Source organism: Vipera ursinii, assembly GCF_947247035.1.
Source record: "Vipera ursinii genome assembly, chromosome: 1".
NCBI lineage: Eukaryota > Metazoa > Chordata > Lepidosauria > Squamata > Viperidae > Vipera > Vipera ursinii.
In genome coordinates this window covers 56736256-56747935 of record NC_139512.1, presented here as the reverse complement: position 1 = coordinate 56747935, position 11680 = coordinate 56736256, and the positions used below count along the sequence as shown (strand labels likewise).

Here is an 11680-nt window from a genome sequence, read left to right as displayed (position 1 = left end):
ATGTGTGCATAACTGCTTCATTTTGCTGGTGGACCCAGAAGTGTTATCTAGTTATACACACATAAACACACAGTTGGGGAAAGACTTTGAAACCAGTGTGTCAAAACCTTTGATATACTCTTTGGCTTTAATGTTTTGAGGAGGATTTCTGTTCTGTTTTGCTTTGCAAAATATCTCTTTTAAAAGTTTGGTACTGTCCTAATGTTCATGAGTTGAGCAGGAAGGCAAGGTCTATAAGGTATGAGAGATAAATGATATTTTTTGTATTAAGTTTCTGTGTGTTCAGTCAGAAGTCCATTCAATCACTTCTTCTGTATCGATGTTCAAGAGGGGGCTTTCTGGGGGGAATGGAATCCATATGAAAAAATCGTATTTAATCTATATGTCTTTTTATATGCATTATATGTTATATGCATTGGGGTAAATTTTTAAAGATGAAACTGCGCTGCAGAATTTGAAGAAATACAGAATAGGAACAATACTGGTAGCTTATATTGTTATGCACTTTAGCGTACGAAATGCAAATTAGGTCAGTTTATTTCCACATGAAACCAGATTACAACTTTGAACATCCATAATAGCATGGGTAAAAACCAAACACAAGACTAAATTGAAACATGGCAAAATGTTGTTTCCATGAATGTGGGCCTACTGGCAAGGATCTATGCAGCTGCTGAGAAACACTAGGCTGCTGATTGTCTATTTAAAAAATAACACATATCCCTTTTATTCTAATGCAGAAACTCAGTCAAAATAGCAATGGATATGTATGGATGGATGTATAATGCATACTTCCTGCTTAGAGCAAACAGAGAGCAAATCACTACACTGTGTAGGGTCCCCAATGACATCATTGTAATATATCAACAATGACTTGATTTATTTATCTGTTAGGTTTATTTCCAAACTTTTATTCAGGAACTCAAGATAGCAAACATAGCATTCTATTCTCTATTTTTTCTCCATAATAGCAACCCTGTGAGGTAAAATTGGTGAGTTTTCATTGCCGGTGTCCCCAGTGGTACTGCAATCTGTTATCCCCTAGTACACCACACCGAGTTCTTTATACCTAAGGACATTTCAGGAAAGTTTCTGGTGTGAGTATACTGTCAGCCCTTCAAAGTGGACCAGATTAAGAAATCAAAGATATAAATGCTGACACTACTTTTATTATAAGGTTACAGGTACAGAATCTGAATATGACTCTGCCCAATGAGCATTTTTTAAAAATCTTTCTGACAATTTGAAAAGTCATGTCTCAGATACTTTCTCAAATTATATATTTTTTTGGACTCAGATTTATTTTATCTGACCATTATTTTAGTTGGAGCTCTTTCACCTCTTCTTCAAGATTATTCCTTCTGCCCATTACACATACTTGCTTACCCCAATAATGGCCCTTGCTTGATAACCATATACATGGACCAGTTTTGAAAAGGAAAGTTCAGAACATTAAAAATGGCTGAGAAAGTTTTGGATTTTTTTGAACCTGAACTCATGTGTATTCCAAAATTGTCCTTCCCTAAGTTGGAGTGTGCAACTCAACAGTAAAAAAGATGTGTACATGACCTTCAAATATGTATGCATTAGTAAAGTGTGCACAAAAACTGGTATATGAGTAAAAAGATCATATGCAAAATATATATTAAAAATGTTCACAAGAAAAATGACCTCAGCAAACTGTGACTCGAAAAGTAAAGTCAACTGAATTAAACAAAAGGTGCAGATTTTTTAAATTCAGATCTTCTGAAGACAGAACAAGAGAGTGAAAGTTTGAATCAATCTATCAATCAATCAGTCAACCAGAATAGAGCTGGAAGGGACCTTGAAGGTCTTCTAGTCCTGCTCAAGCAAGAGACCCTAAACTATTTCAGACAAGTGACTGTCCAGTCTCTTAAAATCTAAGCAGCAAATGTGTAGCACACTAAGGCTATATATTAAGAAATGGCAATTAATAGCACAAGGGGAGCTTAATACACAGATTTACAGACGTTTTAATAATGAAGGCTTTTCTGGCTAAAGTCATCTGGTGCTCATCAAATCTGAACAAGTTTCAGGGGTTTGCAGCTATATCAAGATATTCTCAAGTGAATGACCATTGTGGTCAATTAGATCTGACTTCTAGACAAAAGATTCTGCTTCAGGCTTTATACTAGACTCCCATTCCTCTGCTCCTGAGACTTGCTAAATTGTCTTCCATCTCTTTGGGATTTTCCTCAGATGAGACTATGATACCTTAAGGAGTAAGTGAAATGATCAAACATGTATCCAATGTCATCAAGGCATATTAGGTATCAAGTGGATATTCTTCTATATCATGCTATAAACATATATTGATATTAAGAATGGCAGCTATACCTACTCCAGTGTAGGATGGCATTTGACTGAATTTCCAGATTATGTCAACTCAGTGGTGTAGCGACTATGCAGCTGGCCTTGAAGAATCTGTTAGGAATTATGAATTTAGCCCAAGAAAGCAGGAAAGTGTAAGAAAGAATATCAAGATTGCTTTGCCTTGACTCCTTTTGGTATAAGAGGGAAGAATAGAAAAATATGGTCAGACTTTCAATCCCCGTGTTACTGTAACCAAATCTATGAAGTAGAATTCTAGTATTCTTGTGACATCTGTTTCCTGACCTGATCTATCTTAACAGTTGGATGGTCGGGCTGCTGCTTGAATGCTGGATCAAAATATATTCCCTGTTATGATGCAAGTAAATGCCACATTTTTACTTAGTATTGGTTAGATTTCTTACAAGTTCCTGAAGAAAAATGATTGCATGCACTACTTATACAGTGACTCTCAAGCAGAAAACCAAAATCCAGGATAAGTACTGTTCTAGTCAATCCTCCCCTATTCTTTTGTAATGGTTAAGGTAATTTAACAGAATAACAGAGTTGGAAGGGACCCTGGAGGTCTTCTAGTCCAATCCCCTACTCAAGCAGAAAGCCTTATACCCAGTGGTGGGATTCAAATATGTGAACAACCGGTTCTCTGTGTAGATGCCGCTTCCGGAAGTCCACTCTGGGCCTGGGCAACAAAAAAATAGCAACCAGTTCTGCCGAAGTGGTGTGAACTGGCTGAATCCCACCACTGCCTATACCACAGGTCTGCAACCCGCGGCTCCGGAGCCGCATGCAGCTCCGGAGCCGCATGCAGCTCTTTCAGCAGTCTCCTGTGGCTCCCAGTCCTCTGCCATGTGCAGTCCAAAAAAAAAAAAGTGGGACTAAAAAAGTTCAACCAATCAATTCAAATATGTAGGGTAGGTGCATATCTCGCCTTGGCTCCACTCTTCAGTCAAAGCCTGTTCTGCACATGCGTGCATGTACGCGCATGCGCACACATTTTTTGCAGCTCCCAGTTTTTCCTTTTGTGAGGGAACTGGTTCCGAGTGGCTCTTTCACTGTTTCAGGTTGCTGACCCCTGGCCTATACCATATTAAACAAATGGCTGCCAGTCTCTTCTTAAAATCCTCCAGTCTTGAAGTACTCACAACTCCTGGAGGCAAGTCCACTGATTAATAGTTCTGTCAGGAAATTTCTCCTTAGTTCTAGGTTGCTTCTCTCTTTTATTAGTTTCTATCCATTGCTTCTTGTCCTGCCTTCAGGTGCTTTGGAGAATAGGTTGACCCCCTATAAACATGCTGTGTTCATAGCACTGTTTTTAAAAATGCTTGAAAGAATTTCACAAGACATGGCTCTGCAAATTTTCCATACATAGTTCACATTTTTTTTTAAAAAAAATTAATTTAACTAGTGTGTGTAGCACACCCCCGAAGGGGTGGTGCCGGCCCAAGGGGTCTCTCACGTTGACACCTCTGCTTGACAGGGCACGTAGCACGCAGTCATGGTCAGCAGCCACACACATGGGGTGATGATGGTCAATCTCTCTTGATGGTAACTCATGTGGAATGATGGTAGTCGACCTCAGGCAGTAAGAACTTACAGGGAACTTACAGGTAGTCAGTTCCTGATAACAGTAGCTGGCGTAAAACGATGGTAGTCCCTGGTAACATCAACTTGCTTAAGGTGGTGTTAGCCAGTCTCTGGTGACAGCAACTTGCCTAAGCCAATGGTAGTCAGTCTCTGGTGTCAGCAACTTGCCTAAGACAATGTTAGTCAGTCTCTGGTAACAGCGACTTGTCTAGATCATGAGTTACGGGTGCATCCCAACATTTCCTTTGGTTGGGTGCCCACCTTTTTCTAACAGGGCCACCTAACCAGACGAGCTCCTGGAAGGAAGGAATTGGGAGAGGGCTAGATATGGAAAGACTACAGCTTGGTAACTGATTGTTGTAAATGGTCAACTGTGTAACCAGCCATCTGCTAAATCATCAGATCTCCTCACTAGTAGTCATTTTGTTAGAGTGCCAACAATATAAGCTTAAAATTCCAAATGTGCTCATGGATGCAGAAAGTCTGGATAGTCCTCATATAAAGGCAGATAGTAATGAATAGATATTTCCAGTATTTGCCATAGGTTGGCATTTCATAATAACTAGAAGGCTGTGATTAAGATTAAACAGTTCTTTAAAATCTCATGAAGACTTTGCTGTTTTGTGGTTATTCCTCCAGATGGTGCTGTTTACTTAGACAATGACACTTCGGACCTGACAATGTTGTACCCTCTGATAATAAGTTTCAATATCTGGCTTTCAGCATTTGAAATAATTTTCAGTTTCTACAGTTCTTTTCTTTTGAATAGTCTCCATAAAAATTTATAGAAGTCATCAGAAAAATAGTTTTTTTTAAAGATTCATATTTTTTATTGGAAAATGGACTTTGTTCCAATCACAGGTATAGCCATAGTAACAGTTTCTTATACTTTCATCTATTTCTGAAATTTATTGTTACACTTCAGGGATGTTCACTAGAAATACCTGTACTTGTGATAATAACATCATGGCCCTTACTGTCAGTACAGTATATTTTAGTAAATGTACTAGGGGAATGTTTACATTATTTATATAAATGATTCAAGCTTATCAGTTTTATGTGTTAGTATTTTACTTGATTATTTCAGCTTTTTAAATATTAAATATGTTATAAAAATGATATCTTTTAGTAAAATATAGGTTTCAAATTATAGATTGTTTATTATAGGGAACGGTTGCTGGAATTGGGTATGTGTAGTTTAATGAAGAGAAGGGTGAGGGGTGACATGATAGCACTGTTCCAATATCTCAGGGGTTGCCCCAAAGAAGAGGGAGTCAGGCTATTCTCCAAAGCACCTGAAGGCAGGACAAGAAGCAATGGATGGAAACTAGTCAAGGAGAGAAGCAACCTAGAACTAAGGAGAAACTTCCTGACAGTTAAAACAATTAACCAGTGGAACAACCTGCCTCCAGAAGTGGTGAATGCTTTAACACTGGAGGTTTTTAAGAAGAGACTGGACAGCCATTTGTCTAAAATGGTATAGGGTTTCCTGCCTTAGCAGGGGGTTGGACTAGATGACCTCCAAGGTCCCTTCCAACTTATTATTATTATTATTAATAATAATAATAATAATAGGTCATGGAATGTTTCTATATTAAAAAATATATATTTATCTATTTTGAATAGGATTTTATTTTTATTTTCTACACTATTATCCCTCATATATTTTCTACACTATTATCCCTCATATATTTCTCAATATATGTTAGGCCCAATTCCTTTTCTCCCATCCTTTCTCATCATCAAGTTGTTTTAGTATACAGCTACTTACTGGATGCAGAGCTGTATTATAACTGTATTACTTATTTACAATGTTTTTTAAACAACTGTCTTTTCTTGCTTTCTCTTTTTCAAGGGGTTTGTAAGCAAGTTGGATGAATTCATTCAGTGGTTAAATGATGCCATGGAAACCACAGAAAACTGGAGTCCTCCCAAGGCCGAGACAGACAGTCTTAAACTCTACCTGGAAACACACTTGGTAGGACAAAATTATATTGTTACCTAAATCAGTAATAAAAAAAAGTTTCTTTACTGGTATTGTCCTGATGTTCATTCTCTATTATAGATAGTTTGGGCTTTCCAGAAATATGTACGTGTATGAATTAGGAAGTCAGCCAATTCATGAATGGGGGAAAAGGTAAACCTTTGGAGGTTTTAAATGTAAATAGTGTAGAACAAATGCTACAGCAGGATTAAGAAGCCCCTAAAATAATAAATAAATCATATTCTTACAAAGAAATATAGTTTTTATATTTAAATATGTCACTTAGGTGAGATGGGAGATTTAGAAATTTAATAAATTGTAAACAAGAACTTTATAATAGTAATGAAATCCTTTTTGCATTTTTAATTGTGCTGTCAGATCATTACTATATTGTACATTCTTATTTATTTAGAAAATTTATATAGCCACCTACTCACTCACAGCGACTCTAGGCATTATAATATGAACTTTATTATCTCATTATCTCAAAATCCAAATAATCCTGGAAGAAATATAACTATTATATTTTCATGACAGTATAATTATAATTGCATGGAGAAATTTGGAATCCATTGACAAAAACAATGAGGAATAGATTGATGGCTGGATGGACAGATAGATGTAGACAGACAGACATATGGCTATAGATGAAGAGTAGAGAGCCAAATCTGACTTCCAGATAATGGTGTGGTACATTAGTTTTCAATATCAGACGTTCCATGCTCAAAGCAATTAATTTTTGTTGTGTACCATATTATATGTTAGGGGAATTAAGCTGCAATCTTACATACATTTTCCATGAACTCAATAAGGTTTACCTTTCAATAGATATGCTACACCAGGGCTTTTCAACTTTTTCACCATTGTACCACTTTTAGGATATGGCAACATCCAAGTACCACCAGTCACCTAGCAAGGTGTCAAAAACGTGAACAAAAAAAAGGAAAAAAGTGATGAAGTACAGGTAGTCCTCGACTTACAACCATTTGCTTAGTGACTGTTCAAAGTTACAGTGGCACTGAAAAAAGTGCCCTCCAAGCCACAGCCGAGCAAGACACCTGCCTGCCTGCCCAGTGGCACTCTTCCTCCTGTCCGAGGTTTTCATTGTTGTGAGCATTTCTGTTGAGGATTGGCAGCAGGGGTGGGGTGGGGGGTGTTTGGTTTTTATTCCCCCCATCTGTTGGGTGGTTGCAGCAGCTTTTAGTCACTTCACATGACCCTGGGACACTGTGACCATCATAAATATGAATCAGTTGCCAAGCATCTGAATGTAAATCACAAGAGCCTGGAGATGTTGCAATATTCCAGCTGATCAGCACTTCTTCTGGGCTCAGCAGAAGTGCCAGGATCAGCACTGAGCTCCAGCTGGAGCTTGGCACGGATCCTGGTGCTTCCGCTGAGCCCTGACAGCCCTGCAGCTCCAGTCGTCTCTCACTCAGGTTTGAACAGTGCTGCCACTGGTTCAGCTCATTCCCCTCCCCCACTACCACTTTTGTAGGATGGTCGCATACCACCTGCCAGGTGCCAATGTACCACAGGTGGTACCTGTACCACTGGTTGAAAAGCCCTGTGCTACACAATTGCACACTTTAAGATAGAATTCAATTAGATATGCTTCTGAGTGGGTACATATATGATTGCATTGCAAAAATTTAACGTAGTGTCTTGTTTGTAGTTGAAAGATAGAGCTAGTCAATGCTTTATATTATATTAATTATAATGTCATCTTTTCAATTGATATTGTTTTGGCAGAAACTCTAATCTCTATTTAAGCAGAAGTCTATGAAATTAAATTCCCATGAAGTGCAGTGTCAAAATTATCCTGATAGAGTATTTGAAGGAGCAGGTGCCTGAACTCATTATGTAAGACACATGACAAAGCTCTTCATAGTGAGTCTTGGATAGATCCACACATAAAACATTTGGCTGAACTCATGCTGCTGCAAAAGAAAATCTTTTGTGTGTGCCTGCAATAGTTTTTCTTCTCTGAACAAAGGGAAGAGATATGTAATTTCTCCCTTCATGGATTTTGTTCAGCATTAGATTGGAAGAGAGTCATTACAATAGTAGGATATGTCTATGGTTGCATAATAAAAATGATATATTTGTGTATGTGCCTTTACCACTAGTATTAAATGCATATGTAATAGTAGTATATTCAGTGGTGGCTGCCATGGCCTTGTTTGTGGATTCCTAGGAAGAATCATGCTAGAAAGATCAAAGGGTTAATTAATCGATCATCTATTCTCATAGTGGCCAATAAGATACCATCAGGAAGCATACAAGCAGATTATGACTGTAAGGGTATCTTCTGGCTTTATGATCTCCAGCAGTTGTTATCCAGAAGAATACTACCTCAGTTACTGCAAATAATATGAAGATTAATTTTATTCCCCATGATAATTCTTTTGTGCAGCTGCCCAAACTAGTAAGCACCATTGTTTCTTCTGGCAATGAATTCCTTTCTTTTATATTCTGAATCCCTGCTATTCAGGTTGATTGGATTACTCCATTTTAGGGAGAAAAACCTGTTCATATCCACTTTCACCAGTCTTATTTTTATGTGTCAAGTATTTTCACCTTCTTATTTTATCCTTATGACTACTTAGTTTGCTCTTTTCCGTATCTTTTCCATATCATTTACAAATCACAGAACTAAAGCTGAACACAGTATTCAAAATTATAAATCACATAGCCATAATTCACGTAAAATAGGGCATTATACAGTTTATATATTTAATTCCTTTCTCACGGCAACTGTACACTGAGTCACCATTTTATTGACACAATGCCAAGATTCTTTTCATGGCCATTTGTTATATATTCAGATCTCATGATTTGATTTTTTTGTCTCTTTCTAAATCATGTAATTAATTAAGTTACATAAAGGCAGTTTCTTCCAATTTAGTGAGATCCTTTTGAAGTTTTTCCTTTTTCAAAATCCTGGAATAATTTGGAATTACATAATCTTAGCCATTGCACTGCCAGTCTAGCATCATATCATTTTTAAGAAATGTAAAAGCATTGGCAGAGATACTGTATGCAACCCAGGAGAATTCTACAGTTTTATATTAAACTAGTGCATATCCTTCAATGGGGTGCCTTCCTGAGCAGTGAAGCATAATTGCAGGTCTGCTCATTGGACATGAAAATGACTACCTATCATTTTTAGAGTACAAGAAGATGGGGCAAGATCCTCAGTGCACCCCAAGCATGCTGTTAAGGCAAACTCCACTCATCTTTTTTTGTTTTGGTGTATAGCAAAGCAGGTATTTTCCAGACTTGGGCAGATTGACTGCTGCATTTGATTATATTTTAGGTAAATTCCCCCATTCCTATTAGTTAATGTTCTGGGGTAGCCATACCTCCCCTTTGGTATCACTGATCAGCATCTCTACAACCATTTTGTCTTGGATTGCTGGCCTGACTGTGCTCTTCCAATGTACAGTAAAACTTTTATACAAAGTCTGCTGGACTCTAGACTAAGGTCAGAGACGACTGGTCAAAGAGCAGACTTTTCTCTTTGTTTCCCTTTTGAAAACTACCCTACCAATGGAGCAGTGGAAAGATGAAGTGGCCTTTTAGTTCACAAGATGACCAGTGAAATATTGTGAAATAGTGAAACTCCCAAATGCTGGGTAAAAATTGACAAGAATTCCATGAATTTCTCCTTTGGATTCAAGTGACATCAAGAAAGGTAAAACTATCTACAGTTTTATATAAGACTGGCACACCTCTCTCCAAAAGAAGAGGATGCCTCACCGACAAGGGCTATAAGGAAACTATATGTCCATTCATAGAAAGGAATATAATTGGCATTTTTTCTCTCCAATATATCTAAGAGTGCAAAAGAAGCAGGAGGAATCTATCAGCCAGATCCAATGGTATTATATATGACCAGCATCATTGCCAAAACTAAGAAATTGTTTGAAAGCTAAACAGGAATATCTTTAGCCAGCTTCATTCCCAACTAGTATAGCGCAGGAAACAATCAGCTTAAGACTGCTACACGGATGTACCCGATGAAGATGTACAGCAAAAACAATCACCTTTATCTTTAGCAATGTTTTCTATTAAATTGCTGGGGTTGGATATTCAGCTAATTTATTGGACATTTGGACCATCTTTTAAAACCTGATAATATATGGAAAACCACTCACCTGTCCTGCACAGAACCTCATCCTTATTGTCCACCTGGTGACTATTGCTCTGTTTTGTAATACTGAAAGAAGTTACAATAACAATAGAAAATTTACAACAGCAGTTTCAAATAAAGTAATAGTTTAGTCCTGATGAAACATGATTGTTACCTTTGGACCAACTATAAGGATGTAAGAAGTACTATGGTGTGGCAGACAAATGATTTAATTAGTCCCTTATTTTGTTTCAGAGTGGTGAATCAGTTGCGTAAAGTAAACCCAGAAGGAGAACTGCTATATATTAGCCATTCAGCTGATGTTCCCTAAACACTAGCATTGCTTAGTCTGGATAGTTTTCTCTGGAAAGTGATAAACTCAGTTTCGATGACTAAAGAAGAAAAAGACACATACCGGACTGAAAATAATATAGCAAACAGCTACCATCTATTTTGCTCTTGTTTGCTGTGACACTTGCAGGTTGTGAAAATAGTTTTCCCCTTAAGACCAATGTGTTATTGGTTAATCTATTGCTAGATTTTGCTATATGTGCTTTGCAGCAAATTAGACTGAATTTTGTGCAACTGTAAAATTGCAAATCAAGCCCCAGAGTTTTGGCCCATCTTTATTCATCATATTTTACTTCTTCAGTCAACATTATTACTGGTTAATAGGTGCACCTGTAAATCAAGCTGCATTGTGTACTTGATATGTTATGTTAAGTGAATCTTTTCTAGGGCAGCAAGTCTATTTTTTCTAATGAAGAAGAATATCTCATCTTTCCCAATTTTCCTATCAAACACATCTACATCATCTTGAGGCAGCATCACATCCAGCTGCATCAATGCTCTGCTTCAATTATATGAAATTACCCAAACTCCTCTGGGGTCCTTTAGGTTTTCTTTGCTATATGAGGCGCCTTCATGTACATCTCTTGTGAAGTACATGATTACAAACTATTCAACACAAGCCTGTTTTAAGTAAACAGTAAATTAAATATTGTCAGAGCTTGTTCAAGCTTGCATCTATGAAAGAAATTCTCAAAAAAAAAAAAAAGGATTTCATGAAAAGTAACGCTTTAAGAAAAGTAGCTGCACTAAGACTCCATGTTTTTCCCTTTTGGGGGAATGCTTGAACTATTTTATATTTTTGGCTTGAGATAATTTTCATCTAGGCTTCAGCATGATTTGCTTAATAGTATTAAAATTATGTAAATATATTACATAATTTGATTTATAAAAGCAAAAAGCTTAAATTCCTAAAATAGAGAAATTCATTATTTCATTCTGTGTGAGAAATTCAGTGCTACAAAAATAGTATGGCAAGACTTTAAGGATTAGCTTTGGGATATATTTTTTTAAGAAAATCTCTACTTATTTAACTTCTAACCATTATTAAAAGTAGGTTATGTAGTACAGCTCTTTTGTTATTCCTATGCAGCAAACAGTATCAAAGCTAATTTCTTCTTATATGTTTCCTCCCATCTATAAGTTTCTTTAGTTGAGCTAAGGGAATGCGATGATAAATGATGATGATAAATGCGACTATATATGGAATATGTAAGAATACATAAGGTATTTCCTAATAGTATTCCATAAAATGCACCTTACCAGTTCATGAAACT

The 11680-nt window shown here is 37.0% G+C and overlaps 1 protein-coding gene across 1 annotated transcript in view; it reads left to right on the top strand.

Annotated features, from left to right (window-relative positions):
• The window catches only part of AKAP6 (A-kinase anchoring protein 6), a gene marked incomplete at its 5' end in the record, with an annotated part of 248277 nt that overhangs the window by 40007 nt on the left and 196590 nt on the right, over positions 1-11680 (top strand). The window contains one exon of the mRNA XM_083352382.1: positions 5792-5914. Within this exon, the coding sequence (XP_083208508.1) occupies positions 5792-5914 (123 nt within the window). The remainder of the gene's footprint in view (positions 1-5791; positions 5915-11680) is intronic.